The 25,000-nt window shown below is 39.0% G+C and overlaps 2 protein-coding genes across 8 annotated transcripts in view; both read right to left on the bottom strand.

Annotated features, from left to right (window-relative positions):
• LOC125146044 (immunoglobulin superfamily DCC subclass member 4-like) overlaps positions 1 to 7,732 on the bottom strand; it is a 17,137-nt gene extending 9,405 nt beyond the window's left edge. The window contains exons 1-2 of one of the 2 annotated variants that reach the window (XM_047821703.1): positions 7,372 to 7,732; positions 6,512 to 6,663 (exon numbers count right to left, since the gene is read on the bottom strand). In XM_047821703.1, coding sequence (XP_047677659.1) covers positions 6,512 to 6,560 — 49 coding nt within the window. In that variant the 5' untranslated portion in view covers positions 6,561 to 6,663; positions 7,372 to 7,732. The remainder of the gene's footprint in view (positions 1 to 6,511; positions 6,664 to 7,371) is intronic. The other variant, XM_047821700.1, reaches the window with a different exon arrangement.
• Positions 7,733 to 17,898: 10,166 nt separating this feature from the next.
• The window catches only part of nap1l4b (nucleosome assembly protein 1-like 4b), a 15,748-nt gene continuing 8,646 nt past the window's right edge, over positions 17,899 to 25,000 (bottom strand). For 5 of the 6 annotated variants that reach the window (XM_027174232.2, XM_047818387.1, XM_027174231.2 and 2 more), the window contains exons 8-14: positions 24,667 to 24,806; positions 24,410 to 24,555; positions 24,281 to 24,300; positions 22,593 to 22,712; positions 22,462 to 22,497; positions 22,328 to 22,375; positions 17,899 to 18,651 (exon numbers count right to left, since the gene is read on the bottom strand). In XM_027174232.2, the coding sequence (XP_027030033.1) occupies positions 18,613 to 18,651; positions 22,328 to 22,375; positions 22,462 to 22,497; positions 22,593 to 22,712; positions 24,281 to 24,300; positions 24,410 to 24,555; positions 24,667 to 24,806 (549 nt within the window). In that variant the 3' untranslated portion in view covers positions 17,899 to 18,612. Of the gene's footprint in view, positions 18,652 to 20,825; positions 20,859 to 22,327; positions 22,376 to 22,461; positions 22,498 to 22,592; positions 22,713 to 24,280; positions 24,301 to 24,409; positions 24,556 to 24,666; positions 24,807 to 25,000 lie in introns of all 6 variants that reach the window. The other variant, XM_027174234.2, reaches the window with a different exon arrangement.

Here is a 25,000-nt window from a genome sequence, read left to right as displayed (position 1 = left end):
TCACACTCACTCACTCACACACTCACTCACACACTCACTCACTCACACACTCACTCACTCACACACACACTCGGGGAGACGGGAGTTACACATTTTAAAGCATAAAAGCAAACATGTTCTTATTTTATTATTTTTATTTTTTATTAATATCTTATGATTCACAAGGTGAGAATTTTGCTACACTGAACGAACGAAACGTATGAAACCGGACACACTGAATTTTTCGCCAAGATTTTATGTCCATTATTTTGTTGAAATATCTTGCAAACTTTTGTCCTCAACGTACGATATTTTAAATTCTCAAAGTGTTTCCGTGTAAATGTTCATTCATTCATTCATCCATTCATCTTCTACCGCTTATCCGAACTTCTCGGGTCACGGGGAGCCTGTGCCTATCTCAGGCGTCATCGGGCATCGAGGCAGGATACACCCTGGACGGAGTGCCAACCCATCACAGGGCACACACACACACACACACACACTACGGACAATTTTCCAGAGATGCCAATCAACCTACCATGCATGTCTTTGGACCGGGGGAGGAAACCGGAGTACCCGGAGGAAAAACCCGAGGCATGGGGAGAACATGCAAACTCCACACACACAAGGCAGAGGTGGGAATCGAACCCCCGACGTGCGAACGTGAACAACGAACGTGCTAACCACTAAGCCACCGTGTCCCCCACGTAAATGTTGTTTAACATAATTAAAGTATTTCAGATGAAACCGTTCTCTTAATCTACTCACAATTTAAGAGCGACGTTAAAACGTACAAACTGAAACAATTCTGTCCTTTCCAAATATACAGCCATGAACTTTTGTTACTCGGTGAGGTCAAAGTTCGAATGTACTTTTGGCGTAAAACATCTCACTAACGTCCTGTAAACGAAACAAAGTGAAAGCGCCGCTGAAATCCGAACATCACACTTTTTATCCATTTTTAGTTACATTTAATAACACGGAGCATCTATAAGCGAGTCGAGTTTGTCCTGAAGACTTTCAAATGGGGGGAAAAAGTGACTGTTACAAAGCATGAACAGTGGAGACTCCTTCCATTTCAATTCGTTTATGACTAGAATTGTTTGGAGCAACTGAGTCGTTATTATAGAAATGACCTAAAACAGGTCAAAATGGTGCTTATATTAATAGAAACCTTTGTTTTATGTCTCGGCTGGAACGATTGTCAAAGCTGCTGCTGCTGAAGAAATTTTGTCCTCATCTGATCGTAGAATTCAACAGCGATGTGTTAGAAATGAAAGGAACTCATTTTGGCCTAAAAATCTAGCACCGAAATGTGCATATTTTTTTAGAAATCTGACCTCTTTACACATAACACATAACATAACTACATGAAACAGCATTCAAATGCAGACTGCAAACTGTACTTAAGACCAGACCAGATATTAAACTCCTGAAATGAACCGATTCTGACAGAGGTAATTTTCCCAAAAGCCACGGCTGATTAAATTAGCGAGCTTACAACATTTACAAACCAGCTCACTGCTCATTAAAGATGCAATTAGATTTATAAATAATCCATAAACAGCACTTTCAGGAACATGCTGCGCAAACAAGAACCTCAAGCATAGAACTAACCCAGAACCTTTAAAGAGTTGAATATATATATATTATATACTCATTCATTCACACACTATGGACAATTTTCCAGAGATGCCAATCAGCCTACCATGCATGTCTTTGGACCGGGGGAGGAAACCCCCGAGGCACGGGGAGAACATGCAAACTCCACACACACAAGGCGGGGCGGGAATCGAACCCCCGACCCTGGGGGTGTGAGGCAAACGTGCTAACCACTAAGCCACAGAAATTGGCCGTTCATCTCATGAGAGCTGAAATCCACATGTCGGGTAGCAACACTGTTAAGGACCAAAGGTTTCTTGGAGGTTATTTGGAGTCGGAGTTTAAGAGTTGTAAGCTTTCTAAAATTGGTTCTAAACCTCCCTTGAGTAAAGTGCTACACAGAGCCGTTAAGCAATCCAAAGATCTACAGACTCAAATGAGTATTTTTTGTAAAATATCATCACAATATTAATTTTCTACATGAAACGCTATTTAAAGATGTTACATTTCAATCTTTTCTGAAACGGTTGTTCTTAGATCTGTCTAAAGTCGTCTTAAAGGGTTAAACCGACGGAATAAACCGAAGAACGCTTTAAGGAACGTTGTTTTGGGTATTGACATCAATTTCATTATTGTTTTTACAGAACAAACAGTCCACAATTCTGCCTATTGGTTTTCTTCCGGCTCACAAAATCAAGACTAGGAAATTCACAGGTCAAAGGTCATCCCAGATAAAAGTCGACGCAAAGCAAATGCGACGTTCATTTACATAAGAAACAATTACAAAATCCTGACTCATCTTTAACATGTGCACATTGAAGCATATTTTAGCAACCCTTCTATTCAATCCATTACTATTTGCTAACTTAATGAGTTATTAGCTTAACAAGTTATTAGCTTAGCAATGAGTGTTAAGCCCCAATATTTGTTTATGTCCTCACATTTATTAGTAGCCTGGGTATAATTTTATATTAATTATATTAATTAAATTTGTTTTAATTTCACTGAAAAGAAAGATTAACTTACTTTAAAGCTCAACTACAAAAATTCCACATCAATTCTACTTTGTAATTATATGTAATTACTGTATCATCCGTGTGTAATTATTTAAAAAAAATAATAAATGATGTCGAGATCATAATATCCATTCGGCTCTGGAACAAAGGAAAACGCAAAGGTGTTTTTAAACTTGATAGACAACCTCAAGCGATTTGTGGAATTGTCTTAACTTACAAAAGGTTAATTGACGTTCTTTGTTCATTAAAATTCTCATTAAGATTTGTTTAGCTACAGCTGACCTCATTAATCTGACCTAAGGTTTGTGATCAGCCAGTTAAAATGGTTAGACCAGATGGACTTTGTCTCGACGAACTAACCGTTAGCATGTCTTATTCTTTATCTTCTAGTTTCTCGATCACAAATGGATGGTATACATAACAGTTTCTTTTCAGGACCAGGGAAAACGAAAGAGAGCAAACGTGCCATGGTTCCTACCAGATTTAACTCCAATTTTAATCTAATAAGCTGCGTTTTGTTTTGTTTTTTTTGTTTTTTGCAACACGAGCAACTGTGCTGTATTTGGCTTTGCTTCTGACGTGGACTCTGTGTTTACTTTCAGCTCTCAACGACACAGCGGCGATCAGCTTAGTGACCTTTTTTCCTAATATAATGAACTGTGAAAGCAGAGGACAGGCAGGGAACGATAAATAAAAAAAAAAAGAACAATATGTGTGTCCGGTGATGAGATACGTTAAGACACAAGCGCTTGAATAGTGAACATTAAGTCATTTATACTGATGCTGCTACTACAGTATGTCATAACGGTCGAAAAAAACATTTTATACAATATTATTACACTAACACTCTTAAACATAATAATATAATTATATAATATAATAATGTTATATTAAACTATTCCAATGGTAATGGTCAAATATGTAGTTCTTACAAATAGAAAGTACAAATAGGAAGTACTTATGTAAGAAATATAACATATACAGACCCAACATTATCGATATTTTATATAAGTCTACTTAAAAAAGCTTTTAAGACCATAGTATGGCTGACTTCTCAATCAAAAAGTGTGTATTAACTTAAATTGTTTTATATTAATGAAATTGTTCTGTTACTGTTTCTACAGTAACAGCTCATTCACAGCACCACATCATCTAAAGCTAATAAACAAATTTTACTTAAATACATTCTACATTTAAATACATTTTACCACTGAATGATACTGAATGATACTGAATGATAATACAGCTACAACTTAATTTGTTCAAGGAGGTTCAGCAATTTTAAAAGTAACTAAAAACAGTTAAAAACACGGACATTATAACACGGGTTATTTTTGTAGCACGGTGTCATTTATGATGTCTATTTAGTGAAGCATCTTGCACTTAGTAATCACTATCACGTTACAAGAGCATTAGCTATTAGTAAATCTGGTATTTTTGCATTTTAGTGCTATATCTGCTATACGAATTAAAAAGTATGCAAATAATAATTATAAATACTTTATTAGCTTTTTCTATAAAATCCAACATACAAACTTTGTGCTACAATAATAAAAATTAAACATTGAATAAAAAAGAATTAAAAATTAGTCAATTTGTTGTGAGATTATTTAGTTATTTTGTTAGCATTTTGGGTAGAAGCTGTTATTACTAGCTAGATAAAATTTTATCTAAAAGTAAACAGTTAGTATTTCATAGCAGTCAAGAAAAAAACTATTTCAGTGTAAATTTTAGCTTGCTAGTAAAAAAACTAAATTCAAAACCTTTTTACTGACAGTGTACAGTAGTTCTGGCATCGATCCCGAGGAACTTGTTGTAGGATTGTCAGAAGTCGTTAATTGTTTAATAATTATTCTGCACTACAGAATTTCTGTAACATGTAGCTACAGATTACTTTCTAATCATCAATTCACTGCCGCTATAGAGGCTAGCAGTTTATTGAATAATGAGCATATAAACTATCAGGTAATGATAAAGTGAAGATTAACTTAACTCAAATTCAATAATGAATGTAAAAAGGTCATTGATAAAATAATTTAAATGATCATACTTTTATTGTGGCTATTAAACTTCTTCCGTTACCTCGCCGCCAGACTTTTTAACACATTGTGGCACCACACAAATTTAAATGTCCAGATGATAGATAGGTTTGGCCACAGTTACACTGTTATCTCCGTTGTGGATGACTACCCACTGAATCATTTTCCTATTCAAACCAGTTCCACAGCCTAGGCAATGGCTTGCCTTCTAGCTTATGATAGAGGGTGATATCATATTGATATTATTATCAACCCTTTATTGTTACTCATTATACTTGATAGAATATTGAAATCTATTTTTATACCAATAATAAAATCTAATTTTTTTACAAATCATCATTATATCTTTCAGGAAACTGTACTTGATGCAATTTGTTATCCGAACGATTACTTTGATATGCTTATTGTCTAGTGTCTTATTGTCTATGTCTTCATTTTTTTTAGTTGAAAAGAAGCATAGCTTAAAAGACATGACTATAATGTTTGAAATGAGTTCACTCCACCTGGATATAGTTTTAATCGTTAAGTCTTATGATGTGAGGTTTAGCATTAAAGAAACAAACAAAGGTACTGGTGCAGGTTAAGATCTTTTAAACTCTTGGTATTAAATACTCATGTATTCATGTGTTTATTATAACAGGCCAGAACTCCTGAACCATACACTGAATCGTATCTAATCACAAGGATATACTTGCTGCCGATCTCAGTGCTGAAGTATATATAAAAAGGAAAAATTATCCTTGTTCAATTTTTAAAAATGTCCTTCTCATTTTCTAGAACTAATTGTGAGTTTTGGCATCAAATATAAACTCTTATATTTCTTATAGTTTCTCTGTTCTTTCTCTTTCATCTGTTTTGAAATCCAGATGCACTAAAAACAAGCGAACCTTGGATCAAATAAATGAAAATTATTTCAATCGGAAAATAATACTTTTATACGGTACGTTGTAACATCATTTTCAGTTGAGCAAAACTAAATCCTTGCAACACGTTGGCATATTTTCAGGCTTTACGTTTTTCTGTGTGTGTACAAATTCTGGAAGTAGAACCTGCTGAGCTAAGGTGTTCTGTGTGTAAAGCACTTACACCTCTCACAGCTTCAGCAGTCATAGATAACCTTACACAATAAGCAGGAAACCTTTTCCAAATTGCATGGAGGGAATTTTCGTAATAACCGCCATCACCTGCTCATGTCAACCGGAACGGTGTGTTTTTCAACGTAAACGAAAGCAACAAGAGCAATATCACATCCTTATTGTATAAAGTCGCTAAATTCAATCAAAGGGCATAATTCATTTAGGATTCTTTCATTTTTCAAAACATAGCGACAGCAATTTCCGAGACTTCTTTAAATACTAATTCAACTTCAGCAGCATCCTTCTGACATTCCACTTTATCCTTTAAAGATAAAAAGCCAGAAAACCCCACAAACCCCTCAATGAGTTTAGTCCATAAGTTTATTTTAGCTTTATCAGGTTGGTCTTAGTTCATTTTTGTTGGGTCATATTTGTTACTTCAGCCTCGCTGTTTCAAATTGTATTAGCAGTATGCACAGAAGAATACGTTAAAGTGTTGATTTAAAGTTTGAAGCTCATTATTTCGTATGATTCACCTTGATAATACTTAAACCATTACCTCTAGTACTTGTTGCAATTAAAGCTTAATGATATATTAATTATGGGTCAACGGTGACTTATTCAACTCATTAATATGCAACTTGTAATGTAGAGCGTTGGAAGAAAAACAAAACAGGACTATATAACCGAAGTTACTCAGAAGTGCTTTGCCAGCATTGGATTGTGTTTGACGGGTAAAAGGTGAGCAAAGAATAGAGGACAGATTTTAACCCGACTCTTTGTCATGCAAATGAGGTACCTAATCTGTATTTCTCAGCCAATACCGTCTTTTCTTCGCTAATCTGCATAATTCAGCCAATAAGAGTCTTTCTTTCTGCCGGGTGACAGTTAAATGACTGCCTGGATTCGAGTCTATAGATGCACAGGCCATGTGCAATGTGTTTCAACTGCCTGGAGGAATAAGAACAAAATAAGCACAAAAACAAAACAGTGAAAGCATGAATGGATTGGATTTGATGTCTAATTTGATTACATTTCAACGATTAGATACGCCGAGCTGCAGCTCTTTAGAACTTTAGTAACACAGCTAGAATGATTGCCACATTTTACTTTGCCCTTTTGACACTCCAAACTTCAACTCCAAGCTGCAAACCCGAAAAAGAGTTCAGAGGAAATGTGCGATAGGCAAATCCGTGTCAGGACGATCAGAGACTCGTAAAATATCGTTTTGTAATATGTTCACATAGGAAAAAAGACTACAAGACTACACGCGTTGTACTTTTCCATCATTCTAGAACAAATTAAACACAGTGCAGCTGTAAAGTCTACATGAGGACCCTCTAAAAGTAAAGTGTCTCTCGATACATTTAATAAGTTAATAACTAATATTATCCATGCTTGCACAAATATTTCACAAATATATCCTGTACTCATCACATTGCACTTGAAGTATGGACCACGTTTCTGTAATTGATATAACATTAAATATCCCACTGCAACAAATGCCCAAATGAGTCTCAGCAGTTTAACCCAGACTCCCTTTACAGCTATGAATCAGGAGTAAAATGCACCAGTAAACACCAGCCAGCATTAAGCCCTAAATAAGTTAGCGTTCTGTAGTGATATATTAACACATCATTATGGTGTATGATTCTCTACCTTGCACAGCCAATCCACAGCACAATATCGAAAGCAGACAGAGGACCCAGGTATTCAGCGCCATGGACATCCTCCTTTAGATTTTTTTCCCACCCGACAGGAGAAAAAAACAAAGCTACATGCGTTTAAATCGACACGAATCCGTATTAACGTCCTCGTAAAAGTACTCGCTCGCGCAGTGTCCCGGTAAACGCAGGAGGTCTCCAGTAAGCAGCATACAAACAAACAGGGTCCCCGCTTTTCAGTCCGGGGAAAGCCGTCGTGTCTCTGCGCGCTTCATCGCCATGTTGTGAGCGACTGTTAAACGCGTGTGAGCTGCTGCTCACACACACACACACACACACACACACACACACACACACACACACACACACACACACACACGTCAAGTCCCCTGTTACTTTCACTGAACACACACACGTTTGTTTTTGTGAGGACCTTCCAGCTAATAGCGTGAGGCATAATCATTTCAGAAAGATGTATTATTATTATTATTATTATTATTATCATCATCATCATCATCATCATCATCATCATCAGTCAGTGCGTGTCAAATTTCTCTGTGATAAGCTACTTTAAATAATAACATGTCCACTACATTTTGAAAGTTTGCATCATTGTACAACAGCGAGGCTTGTCAATGAGTGTAATCTCATAGATAGATAGATAGATAGATAGATAGATAGATAGATAGATAGATAGACGGACGGACGGACGGACGGACGGACGGACGGACAGACAGACAGACAGACAGACAGACAGACAGACAGACAGACAGATAGATAGATAGATAGATAGATAGATAGATAGATGGATAGATAGATGTAGTTTTGTCTCCAAATGGACAGTTTGGGAAATGGTATTGAATGTATAATGCTAGTGTATGCTGTGAGATGATTATTATTATTATTATTATTATTATTATTATTGTTGTTGTTGTTGTTGTTGTTGTTGTTGTTGTCGTTGTTGTAGTTGTTGTAGTTGTTGTTAGATGACAAACAAATGGCTTAAATTAATGTCTGCTATGTCTGAAGGGCTACTACACAAACATTCTCCTGAATCTAACCTTCAATTTCTTTTCGTTAAGCTTTTTATTTTATTGCTTTTAAATCTTTACCAAATTCAAGGAAAAAAGTTTCCTACGTGATGATTCTAACGTCCCCACAAGGTCAAATCTGTCTGATGTTCTTATAATTGTGAGAGCATGTGAAGATTTGCTTCATCTTTCAATCCCGCTATCCGGCATGGGGTACTCTAGAAAATGTAGCACATATGAGCTAACTGTGTAATATTATACATTAATATGACTCAAGGGAATATAAAAGGTTTGAAAAATAAATGCATGATGGGCTTCTCTCCCTTCTTAGATCGTGTGCTTACTGAGATACGGCTTTCTGGCTACAAGTAGTATTCGATATGAGTGAGTGTTTAAGGAAGAACCACATCTGCTTGCAGTCTGATGAAAATCTGAGCTATTTAAATTGATCCTGTTCATAACTGTTCATTACACAAAAAAATATAAAAAATGAAAAATTCATTTCTTCCTTCCTACATTTCTTCCGTCCCTTATATTTACTAGCCATAGTTCACAACAGATACGTTCCCATTGCCACTTTCAATCTTTCGTAAACACTTTAAGCTCTTTTTCTTTGTGTTCTGTACTTTAAACCTTCATCTTATTTTCTCCCAGTATTTGTTCTGATGCACTGTGACATTTTGCTAAATCTGAGTAATACGCATCATTAGGGATACTTGTTCCGCCTATGTATATCCCATAATAAAAGTAACTGCATTATTTATTAGACGCCTTTTTATATCACTGCTTATTATATGTACCAATAAGTGATAAGAACAAAGATGAATATTTCTCAGTAGTTTATAAAGAAAACGCTTTCCTCTTTGCCTGGAAAATAAAAATTGGCCTTAAATTGTGTTGTATGTCATCTGATACATTTCAATAAAAAATTGTCATATAGCTGGCACTTGGGCTGAAGGGGTTAACATGTGAAGTACAAATCACTGTATCACCTTTTCTGAGCCCAGCACACACACACACACACACACACACACACACACACACACACACACACACACACACACACACACACACACACACACACACACACAGGTAAGTAAATTTCATAAGAGGTCCTACTTAGTTTGACCTTCAGAGGGTCTGAAAGAGAAAGTGCCGCCCTCATCCAGCCCTCCATCCACCATTCTCTGTCTTTATCAAAGGATGTGCTTCTCCAAGCAGAGAGATGGGAAGCTATTGAGGCCCACAGATGGGATCTCTCTCTCTCTCTCTCTCTCTCTCTCTCTCTCTCTCTCTCTCTCTCTCTCTCTCTCTCCCTCCCACTCTCTCTCTCTCTCTCTCTCTTTCACTCTCTTTCTATCTTTCCTTCCCTGACACACACACACCCACCCACCCACACACACACACACACACACACACACACACACACACACACACACATAGACAGCTCTCTGACTGACTGCTTCATACACATGCATACCCAGACAGTGCTGTGCACTTAGGGGGCCCATTTCAGGGGGTCTTAGACACACACTGACCCTGACCCACATGTTGGCCATCTTCCACACACAATCTCAGAGAAGAAAGAAAAAGCTGTACGGGTCAAACACAGCCCGAGGACACAGAGATCAAAGCATAGTGCTCATATATTATATATCGATAGACTTTGTTCATACAGCAGAGCAAATCCATTTTTTCTCTAATCTTCAATTTGTGGATTGACTCTACTGCAATATATTTGACAGGCTTTACTTTATTCTAGATGATAACAGAGGTAGTGGAGTTGTAAGGAGAAGGTAATAATTCACTGCTTAGTGAGCTAAAAACATGGACATTTCAGCATAGATTATGGCATAAAAGTTAGTGTTCTGAAGATGTTTGATTCATGTAATAGTGACAAGTTTCTATACAGAAAAGTGCATAAACATTATTACCAGATATGAAAGTGAAGAAAAATGTTGATATTTCTTATTTCTTTGTGTGTTATATTTCGGTACGGTCCCAGAACACACTAATGTCAGAGGAGACATGCCATCTGCCTAGGCCTCTTATCTCTCCCCCTCTTTCATTGGAGGGTCTCTTTCAGGACCCTCCAATGTGCTTCTGAAAGTATGCTACTGTACTACTGGTGAAAAGCTAACCTGAAGATTCTTAAAGCACATAATATCCATCAGAGTCTGACGCCCAACGCTAGTTGCCTTTGTATTCATCTTTGCTGAATTTCTTGGTGCCGTGACCCGGATGGCACATGAACCAGATTCTGGTGAATTACAGAATTATTTTTACACTAAATTGATGTTTTCTTGGTTCCTTTCAGAGTGAATGTTTTTGATGTGTTTTAAACATGTATAAAGGATTAGAAAAAACACATAATTTATAATCCGATTTAAGGTGTACGATGACAAGCCAAAAGTAGACCAATGGAAAAACCCAGTAATTTGGATGGTCATAGACAACTTTAATCAGCATGCTGCCTTCTTGATGCACTTGCTACAGAGCTCTGGCATAAAGAAGAGGTGCAAGTGGAATAACTGACAAACAACTATAGAGAAACAGGGAGAAACACGCCCTCTTAAGGAAATGTGCGGAAATGCTTAATTATGATTTGATTATTTTTCCACCTTTTAACAGAAATGTCTTACCTCTGGACATAAAAATACACACATCTCTATTCTTCAGCTCTGACTCTGTGAGGAAATGCCACGCCTGCAGCTGTCCTGCCCACTTACCCGCCCAACCCTCTGCTCCTGGGCGGACACTGAATGAACACTTGGCATGGCGGGCAGGATCTCCATGGTTACCGAGGCTTAGTTTTGAGTGACACATGGGCGGAGAAGGTGTCTCTGACTGGCTGTGGTGCGAGCTGCCTTGCCAGCCAGGGAGCAGATTGGCAAGAAGCCTAGAACCGGGAGGTGGGAAAGAAAGACATGGAATTATTCTGTGATTCGGGGAGCGGATGTTTACTACAGTAACACTACGTGTTTATAGACATAAAATGACTGAAGATTAATGAATTAGACAGTGTAGGTGTGAGATGGCTCAGGGATATAAAAAAAAACATGATAAAGATGAAGACAGGATTGAGAACTCACATTGTTTATTCGCCGTTTAACAAATGGTAATCTTAAGAATTTTAATAAACAACGAAAGCTGGGATTAATAAATGGAAATAAAGCTACATTCATTTATTCATTCATTCATTTTCTACCGCTTATCCGAACTTCTCAGGTCATGGGGAGCCTGTGCCTATCTCAGGCGTCATCGGGCATCGAGGCAGGATACACCCTGGACGGAGTGCCAACCCATCGCAGGGCACACACACACTCTCACTCACTCACACACACACTCACACACTACGGACAATTTTCCAGAGATGCCAATCAACCTACCATGCATGTCTTTGGACCGGGGGAGGAAACCGGAGTACCCGGAGGAAACCCCCGAGGCACGGGGAGAACATGCAAACTCCACACACACAAGGCAGAGGTGGGAATCGAACACCAACCCTGGAGGTGTGAGGCAAACGTGCTAACCACTAAGCCACCGTGCTCCCAATAAAGCTACATGACGTGACAAAATAAAAGTAAACAATCCTATAAGGATCATCATCAACTTTGCTTGTAACACAACGATCCAGAGTTTATACAATTATATTTTACTATCTGTAAAGTGATTTTTTTATTTACAAGCAGAATTTACAATTTTGTATTTCAAACGTTGCGCCTCGTAAGACGTCACATTCGTCACATAACGTGTGTCATTAAAGCCTCTTGGCTTTATTTTGTCCTTTCAAACAGACATCTTGATCTCATAGCCACAAAATCCTAGGTGTGTATATGTGTGTGTTGTATAATTCTTTCAGCCACACCACTCGAATCAGGTCAGGATTGACACTGGCACCACACACAATAATAATATCAGAGATGGGGGGCTTGAGTCATATGATTTGACTCGGGTCAGACTTAAGTCGCAAATTTGAGAAATTTGCTTGAGAAATATTAAAAAAAGACTCGACTTGACTTTGACTTGACATTCATGACTTGAGACTTGACTCAGACGAGTTAAATGACTCAGAGATGGGGGAATCGACTTGACTCGAATCAGACTTAAGTCAGAAATTTGAGACTAGAGACTTGCTTGACAAATTATAAAAAAAGCCTCGACTTGATTTTGACTTGACATTCATGACTTGGGACTTGACTCAGATGAGTTAAATGACTCAGAGATGGGGAACTCGACTTGACTCGAATCAGACTTAAGTCAGAAATGTGAGACTGGAGACTTGCTTGACAAATTATAAAAAAAGACTCGACTTGACTTTGACTTGACATTCATGACTTGAGACTTGACTCAGACGAGTTAAATGACTCAGAGATGGGGGACTCGACTTGACTCGAATCAGACTTAAGTCGCAAATTTGAGACTTGAGACTTGCTTGACAAATATTAAAAAAGACTCAACTTGACTTTGACTTGACATTCATGACTTGAGACTTGACTCAGACGAGTTAAATGACTCAGAGATGGGGGACTCGACTTGACTCGAATCAGACTTAAGTCAGAAATTTGAGACTAGAGACTTGCTTGACAAATTATAAAAAAGACTCGACTTGACTTTGACTTGACATTCATGACTTGGGACTTGACTCAGACGAGTTAAATGACTCAGAGATGGGGGACTCGACTTGACTCGAATCAGACTTAAGTCAGAAATTTGAGACTGGAGACTTGCTTGACAAATTATAAAAAAGACTCGACTCGACTTGACTTTGACTTGACATTCATGACTTGAGACTTGACTCAGACTTGAGTTAAATGACTCAGAGATGGGGGACTCGACTTGACTCGAATCAGACTTAAGTCAGAAATTTGAGACTGGAGACTTGCTTGACAAATTATAAAAAAAGACTCGACTTGACTTTGACTTGACATTCATGACTTGAGACTTGACTCAGACGAGTTAAATGACTCAGAGATGGGGGAATCAACTTGACTCGAATCAGACTTAAGTCAGAAATGTGAGACTGGAGACTTGCTTGACAAATTATAAAAAAAGACTCGACTTGACTTTGACTTGACATTCATGACTTGAGACTTGACTCAGACGAGTTAAATGACTCAGAGATGGGGGAATCGACTTGACTCGAATCAGACTTAAGTCAGAAATTTTAGACTAGAGACTTGCTTGACAAATTATAAAAAAAGACTCGACTTGACTTTGACTTGACATTCATGACTTGAGACTTGACTCAGACGAGTTAAATGACTCAGAGATGGGGGACTCGACTTGACTCGAATCAGACTTAAGTCGGAAATTTGAGACTTGAGACTTGCTTGACAAATATTAAAAAAGACTCAACTTGACTTTGACTTGACATTCATGACTTGAGACTTGACTCAGACGAGTTAAATGACTCAGAGATGGGGGAATCGACTTGACTCGAATCAGACTTAAGTCAGAAATTTGAGACTAGAGACTTGCTTGACAAATTATAAAAAAAGACTCGACTTGACTTTGACTTGACATTCATGACTTGAGACTTGACTCAGACGAGTTAAATGACTCAGAGATGGGGGAATCGACTTGACTCGAATCAGACTTAAGTCAGAAATTTGAGACTAGAGACTTGCTTGACAAATTATAAAAAAAGACTCGACTTGACTTTGACTTGACATTCATGACTTGGGACTTGACTCAGACGAGTTAAATGACTCAGAGATGGGGGACTCGACTTGACTCGAATCAGACTTAAGTCAGAAATTTGAGACTGGAGACTTGCTTGACAAATTATAAAAAAAGACTCGACTTGACTTTGACTTGACATTCATGACTTGAGACTTGACTCAGACGAGTTAAATGACTCAGAGATGGGGGACTCGACTTGACTCGAATCAGACTTAAGTCAGAAATTTGAGACTGGAGACTTGCTTGACAAATTATAAAAAAAGACTCGACTTGACTTTGACTTGACATTCATGACTTGAGACTTGACTCAGACGAGTTAAATGACTCAGAGATGGGGGAATCGACTTGACTCGAATCAGACTTAAGTCAGAAATTTGAGACTAGAGACTTGCTTGACAAATTATAAAAAAAGACTCGACTTGACTTTGACTTGACATTCATGACTTGGGACTTGACTCAGACGAGTTAAATGACTCAGAGATGGGGGACTCGACTTGACTCGAATCAGACTTAAGTCAGAAATTTGAGACTAGAGACTTGCTTGACAAATTATAAAAAAAGACTCGACTTGACTTTGACTTGACATTCATGACTTGAGACTTGACTCAGACGAGTTAAATGACTCAGAGATGGGGGAATCGACTTGACTCGAATCAGACTTAAGTCAGAAATTTGAGACTAGAGACTTGCTTGACAAATTATAAAAAAAGACTCGACTTGACTTTGACTTGACATTCATGACTTGGGACTTGACTCAGACGAGTTAAATGACTCAGAGATGGGGGACTCGACTTGACTCGAATCAGACTTAAGTCAGAAATTTGAGACTGGAGACTTGCTTGACAAATTATAAAAAAAGACTCGACTTGACTTTGACTTGACATTCATGACTTGAGACTTGACTCAGACGAGTTAAATGACTCAGAGATGGGGGACTCGACTTGACTCGAATCAGACTTGACATTCATGACTTGAGACTTACTTGTGACTTGCATGTGTATGACTTACTCACACCTCTGAAGCAGCTAGTTTACTCTCATTAAAATAATCTGTCTAATTTTAAATCTAGACTGACGATGCTGACCCTTTTAAGCCGTAGTCATGTCTATGAGCAGGAGCGAACTCTCTGGAACAGCGATGAGTCATTTGCAATCGATTCGGCTCATTTAAATCATTAACGATTCATTTTAAAATGCAAATTGAGGAACAACTTGTTCTTTTCGACTTACTTTTTTCTATTATTTAAAATATGGCTATTATTTTGAGTTATTAGTTACAATAACTATCTTGTATCTTGTTATTTGTGACAGGATTCCACTGCTGACTCTTTTAAACTGAGAGAATTTAATCATTTGACATTTTGAGTGTGAAAACAATGGACAATAGACATAGTGACCTTTTGAGTTTGACGACAAAAGTCGAAATGATAATATATTAAGTTTGTGAGTAAGTCAAAATAACAACACAGCTTTTTTTAAAATTTGCAGATTCTGTGACCATCTTGCTGTAAATTCTTCTCTACAATGGTGTGTGTATTTAGTTCTTCTGCTCCGGTGGTGTGTGTTTTGGTGTCTCTCTGACGGTTTGTGTTCCACTATGTGCTTTATAAAAGTGTGTGTTCCAGTGTTTACTGTGTGTGGAAGGTGTGTTTGCAGTTTCTGTGTTGTGGTGTTTAGAGGTCTCTACAGTGGACATATGGTGTCTGTCGTCTCTTTGTGATAATGTTCAGGTTTCTTTAAGACCATGTGTCTTCTGGTCTCTGCAACGATGTTTTATTTAAACTCACAATTTGCTCATTGTGTTGGTTTATGGGTTCTGGTCTCTTGGTAAGTGTGTGTTCGGTTCCCATTGTGTTGGTTTATGGGTTCTGGTCTCTTGGTAAGTGTGTGTTCGGTTCCCATTGTGTTAGTTTATGGGTTCTGGTCTCTTGGTGTGCGTTCAGTTCCCATTGTGTTGGTTTATGGGTTCTGGTCTCTTGGTGTGTGTTCAGTTCCCATTGTGTTGGTTTATGGGTCCGGGTCTCTTGGTAAGTGTGTGTTCAGTTCCCTTTGTGATGGTATATGGGTTCTGGTCTCTTGGTAAGTGTGTGTTCAGTTCCCATTGTGTTGGTTTATGGGTTCTGGTCTCTTGGTAAGTGTGCGTTCAGTTCCCATTGTGTTGGTTTATGGGTTCTGGTCTCTTGGTAAGTGTGTGTTCAGTTCCCATTGTGTTGGTTTATGGGTTCTGGTCTCTTGATAAGTGTGTGTTCAGTTCCCTTTGTGATGGTATATGGGTTCTGGTCTCTTGGTAAGTGTGTGTTCGGTTCCCATTGTGTTGGTTTATGGGTTCTGGTCTCTTGGTAAGTGTGCGTTCAGTTCCCATTGTGTTGGTTTATGGGTTCTGGTCTCTTGGTAAGTGTGTGTTCGGTTCCCATTGTGTTGGTTTATGGGTTCTGGTCTCTCCGGAATGGTGTGTTCAGTTCCCTTTGTGATGGTGTATGGGTTCTGGTCTCTTGGTAAGTGTGTGTTCAGTTCCCATTGTGTTGGTTTATGGGTTCTGGTCTCTTGGTAAATGTGCGTTCAGTTCCCATTGTGTTGGTTTATGGGTTCTGGTCTCTTGGTAAGTGTGTGTTCAGTTCCCATTGTGTTGGTTTATGGGTTCTGGTCTCTTGATAAGTGTGTGTTCAGTTCCCATTGTGTTGCTTTATGGGTTCTGGTCTCTTGGTAAGTGTGTGTTCAGTTCCCATTGTGTTGGTTTATGGGTTCTGGTCTTTCCGCAATGGTGTGTTCAGTTCTCTTTGTGATGGTGTATAGGTTCTGGTCTCATTGTGTTGGTTTATGGGTTCTGGTCTTTCCGCAATGGTGTGTTCAGTTCTCTTTGTGTTGGTTTATGGGTTCTGGTCTCTCTGCAATTTGAATGTGGTGTGTTCCAGCTTCTAGGTGACTGTTCGAGAGTCTCTACAGTGGACATATTCCTCTGGTCTCAATTGTCTTTCTCTAACAGTGTGTTCCAGTCTCTCTTATTCTTTGTGATGGTGCATGGGTTCCACTCGCTCTACAATGCGTATGTTGTATGTTCCAGTTTCTGACAGTGTTTAAAGGTCTCCACAGTGGCTATATTGTGTGTTGCAGTCTCTAAGGCTCAGTGTTGTTCTAGATTGTGTATGGGTTCAGTTCTCTTTGTGATGGTGTATGTGTTCTGGTCTCTCCACAATGATGGTTTCAGTTCTCTTTATGGCGGTGTATGTGTTCTGGTCTCTCCACAATGATAGTTTCAGTTCTCTTTATGGTGGTGTATGTGTTCTGGTCTCTCCACAATGATGGTTTCAGTTCTCTTTATGGCGGTGTATGTGTTCTGGTCTCTCCACAATGATGTGTTCAGTTCTCTTTATGGCGGTGTATGGGTTCTGGTCTCTCCACAGTGATGGGTTCTGGTCTCTTTGTGATGGTGTATGGGTTCTGAAATGTGTATATGGTGTTCTAGTTTCTGGGTCACAGTGTTTAAAGGTCTCTACAGCTGCTATATGGTGTGTGTTGAAATCTCTAAGAGTAATGTTCTGGTCTCTATCCAAGTGTGTTGCACTTAAGCATATATAAAATTTATACCTATACAAATTTGCAAAGATATTTATACACAAACATGCACTCTAAGTTCCTGTCAATAACCGACTTTTATTCATTTCAAACTGTCTGCACTCGTTTTGTTTTTGTGTCCGATTATACCGCCCTCTGCTGGTTATAAACCGCTCATCCGACGAACAGCACATAGTCAATATCAGCATCAGCCAAAGTCATTTTTTTCTAACAATGAATCAAGAAACAAAAAGATATTTTGGCAATATTGATATTTAATTCTTTAGTAAGCGCTCGGGGGCAGTAAAGCAACGACATCGTAGTTAAAGATAAGGACAAAAGGAGAGAAAGTTCTTCCACTCTCTGAAATCCAGCTGGGAGACAGGAACAATGTGTATTTTAACACCATTAAAAAAACAAAAAAAAAAACAATGTTTATATAAATAACTTCAGAGTAATTTGAAAGAAATCTAAAAAAAAAATGTTTGAGAGATAATAATGAGAAGAAACTAAGACAAACAAAATAAAACGGTTTCTTAGCGGTTTCACAACGGAGCGTGTGCATGTTTTCTCAGCATAAAAAAAAACCCTGAGTAAACTATCAAGTCAAAAAGGTTAAATCTATTAACTTTGGAATTAATGCCATTCCAACTTTCTAAATATGAGGGAGAACGTGTGTACGGATAAAGAACAGAAACAAAAACAAACTTGTAAGGATTTTAGAACAAAAATGAATTGGCAGTTTGCTCAGAATGTAATAATCCACAGTTATGAACATATTTTTGTTGTTTTATTCTAACAGATTTTTTGGTATCGGGGTTTTTTGGAGGAAAAAAAAAACAAAACAAAAAAACAAAAACGAAATCGAACATGCACAATGTTATTCTGTTGACGTTTGCAGGTTGGTTAGGATGACCGTTGTGCCGAGTTCAGGGCAGGAAACGGACTCGCAGCGGTGGCGCTAGTCTCTTACTGTTGCTTGCACTCTGAAGGTTGAGTTTCTCTGCTCTGAACAAAGAGGGAAAAAAAACACTATGATTCACTAAAACCGGTTTGGAAATAGACACATTTGTATTAAACAAATAAAAAAATAGCATAGGAGGTGAAATATAAACACTAAACCTCGCGGAATCTACGACGATCTCGTTTTTCCTACATATTTATATAGTTGTGAGCCAGTTATTGTTTCAGTATTCTTCGGTAGTTCTATAGTTTTTTTTCTCTTTGTTCCTGGAGGGTCGACGTTGCCTTTGTTACACAGAATAAACATTCAATTATGCTAATTATCCTTAATGATCTCGGGCGGTAACATAATCGTGCAGCTGGAAGAGAATCCAAGCTGCTTTCTCTATTTTTGTGTCATAGCTGAATAGAACCAGCAGGGGGCAGAAGACTAGCGGAATGCAAAGATACGTGGGTTTGCTGTAAAAGTCAGAGCCTTAACCACGTGGGCCACAATTGCCCTGTTATTTTTCATCTCAGGCGTCTTCGGGCATCGAGGCAGGATACACCGTGGATGGAGTGCCAACCCATCACAGGACACACACACACAGACTTCTGGAGTGCCAACCCATCACAGGACACACACACACACACTCATTCACTCACACACACTACGGACAATTTCCCAGAGATCGGCATAAGGGAGGGGGGGGGGGGGCTCCACACACACAAGGCGGAGGCGGGAATCGAACCCCCGACCCTGGAGGTGCAAGGTGACCGTGCTAACCACTAAGCCACCGTGCTCCCGCCCTGTTATTTTATTACAAAAAAATGAACTAAAACGTCTTTAACCTGCACACAGCCCTGGATCCACGTCTAACACTGAACGGCAAAGAGGATAACAAAACATTGGCTTATCCCAAAGCCCATGCGCTAGAGTTGAGAGTTTTGGATGTATTACATATATACGAGTTCAATAACGTTAATGTTTATAATGTAAACAAACTGTATGGTCATTAGTGTAGCTTTAACCAGCTCATTGTGTACCATAAATACAACTATAGTCTGATTTAAGGGTAAAAAACGGTGGCGTATTATTTACAGGTGAAGGTTGAACGAGGCCGTATAGACATGATGTCGTCTGCTGAACTCGGAGGTTGTCGAAACCGAACATGTTCTGCACACGAGATCAAAGCAGTTCCCAGAGCATTAAGCTCCACAGAGGCATGAACACAAAGGCTTTGGCCTGGTCTTCCAATTCGATGAACACGTTTCGGCTTCCTTCAGAATCAATCGATATTTTTGAGGAGATGAAAGAGACGAATCAAGTCCGCAATCACAACAAGTCTTGATTTGTTTTGTTTTTTTGTTGTTTTTTTAACAGAAATGAAAAAAGTATCTCAACCAACTCGGTCAGGACAAGGCCTTTAATCAGAGATGAAAAGTAGGGGGGGGGGGTGTTTGGGCGGGTGGGGTGTTTTGGGGGGGGTTGTGAATTTTTAATAAAAGAGGAATATTGCATGCAAAATTCACCAAACTCTTGGTTTTAATCTTCAAGATTTTATTAGTAATTATTTCAATTTTGAAATATCCTCCATATTTTTATTGACGATTTTTTTTTATTAAAAAAAAATACTCGGTTTAGTGTTATAGCATCTATAAAAAAATTTTAATTAAAAACAAAACAAAAAACAAAAACCCTGCAACCCAAAATATACAGGTTTGTTTCACTTCCTCTGGCAGAGTCGATTCAGAGTCGACTCATTTGCACGCTTTGTGGCAGACGGATCCTGCTGAGCTCTGATGCTCTGTGACGCAAGAGTGTTTGATAAACGTGAACACGTCGTTAATGTCGTTAGGACAATTTTCCAGAGATGCCAATCAACCTACCATGCATGTCTTTGGACCGGGGGAGGAAACCGGAGTACCCGGAGGAAACCCCCGAGGCACGGGGAGAACATGCAAACTCCACACACACAAGGCGGAGGCGAAAATCGAACCCCAACCCTGGAGGTGTGAGGCAATTGTGCTAACCACTAAGTCAACCCCTATTGCCACCCCTAATCAGATCTTGAACTAGATTTAAGCGTATGATGTTGTACATGTAGAAAATAAAGCGTGATGGTGGTAGTTTACGGCATGACAAACGTGATTAAGGACTGAAGAATAAAAATGAAATGAGGCGAGACAAGAACAAGGACCACAGTGGTGTGTGAGAGCTCATGACATTTCTAACTTACCTAGAAATGCATGATGTGACAAATGACTTATGCCTATAAGTGGAGGGGTGGAAAAGCAGAACAAGCACAATGACAGTTAAACTCAAACGTTTGGAACAAACAGGATGGATGTAAATAGTTAAAACATAAAGGAGAACCGATTAAAAAGCAGCAGAACAAATCTGATTAAAAATTGATTCGATTATTTAAAGTCCCAGAAATCTTTAAGTGTTGACTTGCATTAAGGATGCAGTGATACCGTTTTCGCTCTGTATCAGTACCTGACTTTAGTTACTCATCGATACCGATCGGGCATCACGGGGCATTTAAATCAGCTTTGTTTAAAGGCAGGCCGCGAAAGGTGCAGAGCTAGCTGAATTTAAACTAGGCGTCTTAGCTAGCTACGTTAGTAACGTTAGCTTGAATATGATCGTCATGGAGACGACGCCATTTGTTGTCATGGCCCAATATCAGATAATCATCAAGAATATCATACAGGAGAGCAAATAAGTGCTGTTTTTCTTACGCCCCTTTTCCACCGAGACAGTTTGAGTGCAGGTTCGGAGCCTAATTCAGAACCAGTTCTTTCTTTTTCGACCGCCAAAGCACCGGCTCTGAACCAGGAAAAGTGGTTCTTAAGTAGCACCAAAACGTTGCTTGGACTTAAGAACCGCTTGTGTCAGGAGCTGTGGGTGGGGCTGTGGGCGGGGCGACTGTTGGCGCATTTGATAATGTACCTTAAGTATACTAATGTTTAATACACTTTTACTTTACCGCGATATGATCACTTATCAGCACACATGATAGTAGGTAGCTACATGCTAAGGCTAACTTTTTTCTGTGTTAATGATAAAATAATGTTATGTACTTTCTCTGTTTATACAGATTACACGGAGCTGCACGTACACGTCGGATTCGCCGCGTTTGGATGCCGATGTAGGTTCACAGAGCCATGTAAAGCAACAGTAAAGCAACATCCGCCATTGTTGATGTCGTGTTTGTCGCTGCTGCGCTAACGCTGCTGTGTAACGTGACACGTATACAGTGACGTCAGACTCGGATCTGTGACACTCTCTAAACGATGGAAAGGCAAACTGGTTCTTAGAAGGTTCGCCAGTGGAACCAACTTTGAACCAGCACCAGGGCTAGCTCTGAACCAGCACCCGGGTCTTTTTGGTGGAAAAGGGGTACTAGATTTTGGGTTTAGTAAAACCTACTTAATCAGCTTTTGCTGTGAATACATTTCTCATGCTGATTTTTATATGTTTAGAATCAGGTGACTTATGACGTATAGAGATGCAGTAGTTCCACCTCTAGGTGCTTTATTCGTGAAATACTTTCTGACCGGTTCAGTACCGATGCATCCCTAGTACCAGAGTCCTGTGCATACAGTCACCATAAGCTTTTGCTAGCACTCAGAGATCCTGCCTGAACGTCGTCTTCTGTGATTTACATAAAGCTGGTTTGGGATTTTACATGTTCTGGGACTTTAAAGTTAAAACAACAACAACAACAACACTGACCTTTGTATCTCCCTCCTCCTCATCTTCTTCCATATCATCCTCCTGATCCTATTTCACACAAACACGACGAGACACGTCTCAACCCACCGCAAAAAAAAATATATGTTAAATAACGTGTATAATAATCGGCTTACCTCTTCTTCACCTTCGTCGAGCTCCTCTTCTTCAAACTGGAGTAAGACAATTGCACAAACAGACAAACAGATCATGAGAACTGTTAAAGGGAACCTTGACAAAAGCTGAATAAAGTGGATGTTTCACGTACGCTCTCGTCGTCCTCCAGCGCCTCGCCGGTGAAGTACAGCACGGCTCTGGGGACTATTCTCTCTCTGAAGAAATGGCCAATTTCAAAATCTGTGGCTAGGGTAATTTCAGAGTCCTCATCCTGTTAGCACATAAAACATCCGCGAGGATGAATAACACTCCTACGCCTCGGTACACCAGACAAACTCAAAACCCTCAGGTTTAAGTGTTAAACTGATTAAGAGAGACAGAGAATAGAATATCTACGCTAAATCCGCTAAAGTAAAGGAGCCTGTATATTTCCTTAAATATAGTTATGAACAGAATGCTAAGAAAATACATTTCCTTAAAACGTTTTTTTATTTTATGTGTTTGTTTTAAACAGGCGTCACAAATCTGTATCCGGTATAAAACCGGATGTCTACCGTGTACGACGCATCGGTAGTGAATTTATTACGAGCGATCCGTATAGACGACGAGGCATTTATTAACGATTAATGAATTATTAATCTGATATAATAAAAAAAAACTGTCTGGGAAAATATTGTACTACTTAGAATACATTAGCATTAATATACTACTTAGCATACGATGTACATTAGCATATTCGTTCATATTCACAGAAATGAATGATAAAAGATTAAGAATGGAAAAAGAAGATGTTAGGTTTATTTCTTTGGTCGTTAAAATAAATAAATCACATATAAATAGTTTTTTTTTATACTCGCGTTGTTTTTTTGTTTTTTTAACATGCTTAACGGTTCTTTAAAATGCTGCCTGGGTCTTCGTTTTTTAAAGGTGGGGTCTCCGTTGTTTGAGAAACGCTTCAGAAAACCGAGTCGGGCCGACAAACAAAACAAAAATCAAAACTAACGTGTAGCCAATGAACGAAAAGGGGCGGGGCTTGTCGATATGGGCGGAGGGAGAGAGTGTTCGGTGCGCATGTGTGACGTTAGCAGAAAGCGGTTTTAACATCGACACGGAGGATAAAAACAAAGAAAGAAAGAGAAGAAAGACTTACGATAAGGACAAGAAATAGGACGTGTTAATATAGGATCAGCTTTCCAGCGCTGGAGAGAACTGAAGGAGCAGGAAGTCGGCCACATATTCACAGGTTGGAGTTTCCCGAGTCAATAACTCCTGAGCTAAACGCTGTTACTACACAAATAACACCTCTTTTCTATCGTAGTAATGTAGAGAGGCAGCTACAACCGCGTTTTGTGTAGTAACAGCGTTTAGCTCAGGAGTTATCGACTCGGGAAACTCCGACCTGTGAACATGTGGCCGACTTTACTTAAGACGCCGAGGCGCTTTTTTTCCTTCTCGATAGGTGAGTAACGTTGGTTTTGCTTTGTTACACAGAACTAATATATGCCTTTGTCCTTTACATCATTATGCTTGTGTGGCATTTTTGCTTGTTTGTTTATCTACAATCGTATTGTTCTTCCCTTCAGCTATGATAAAGACACGTTTCTCTCCGTTAGTTGCCCGGGTTACGCATGTACGTGTGGGCGGAGCTATCGATACCAGGGTGGGACCAGTTTGGTTTAAGGGCGTGTTTGTTTTGGTGATTTCAAATGTCAACATTGGCTTTCAAACAACGCAGACCCCACCTTTAATGCGTCACTCCCAATGTAAGAAAAAGAAAGAAAAAAAAAAAACAGTGAAATCGCTAACAGGTCCAGAATATAGAATAAAGTAAATACTCACTAATTCACTATCTGGGGAAACTGTAAAGAAAGAAAAAGGACCGGTGAAAGTGATCGATTAATGACTGTACGATGCACAATGCATATAATCTCGGAGCAGAGATTTCTGTTTGAATATGAAAGTCTTTACCTTTAATTGGGTTAAAAAAGTTAAAAAAGGAGTCGGTGGGCACTTGTTTAGTGACTGTCCTCACGATACCCCTGCCCTTGTGCTTCTGTTTCTTCTTGATGGTTTTGACGGTTACATCTTTCCCTTTGTGCCATTCGATCTCACATCTGTCGCAAAATGAAGGGGAGGAAAAAAATGAACAATGGTAAATATCTCACGTTAGAACGGATCACGGTATGTTTAACCGTAGGACAGACGGCTCTCGTATCGACACGCACCCCTCGCAGGCGATGATCTCGGGGCCTTCGAAGGAAAACGGATCTTCGGCTTCGGGTTCTGACTTCATCTTGTAGACTTTTGTAAGGACCGAGTTTTTAAAGTAGCTGTTGGGTTCAAAATGAAACTCTAAAGTGAAACTCTGGAAGACAAAAACAAAAGAAGTCACGTGTATATTAACGCCGACGTACACACACAAACACACATTCAGTTTTATCCGTTTTTTTACGATCTGTGCCTTAATATAAACGTATGACCCAAAAGATAAGGAACATTTGAACCAACACTGAGTTCAGCAGTGCTGTAATATCTAGTGATGATCTTATTTTTTTATTA

Source organism: Tachysurus fulvidraco, chromosome 1, assembly GCF_022655615.1.
Source record: "Tachysurus fulvidraco isolate hzauxx_2018 chromosome 1, HZAU_PFXX_2.0, whole genome shotgun sequence".
NCBI lineage: Eukaryota > Metazoa > Chordata > Actinopteri > Siluriformes > Bagridae > Tachysurus > Tachysurus fulvidraco.
The sequence above is the reverse complement of the archived record's forward strand: the minus strand, read 5'-3'. Positions and strand labels throughout refer to the sequence as shown.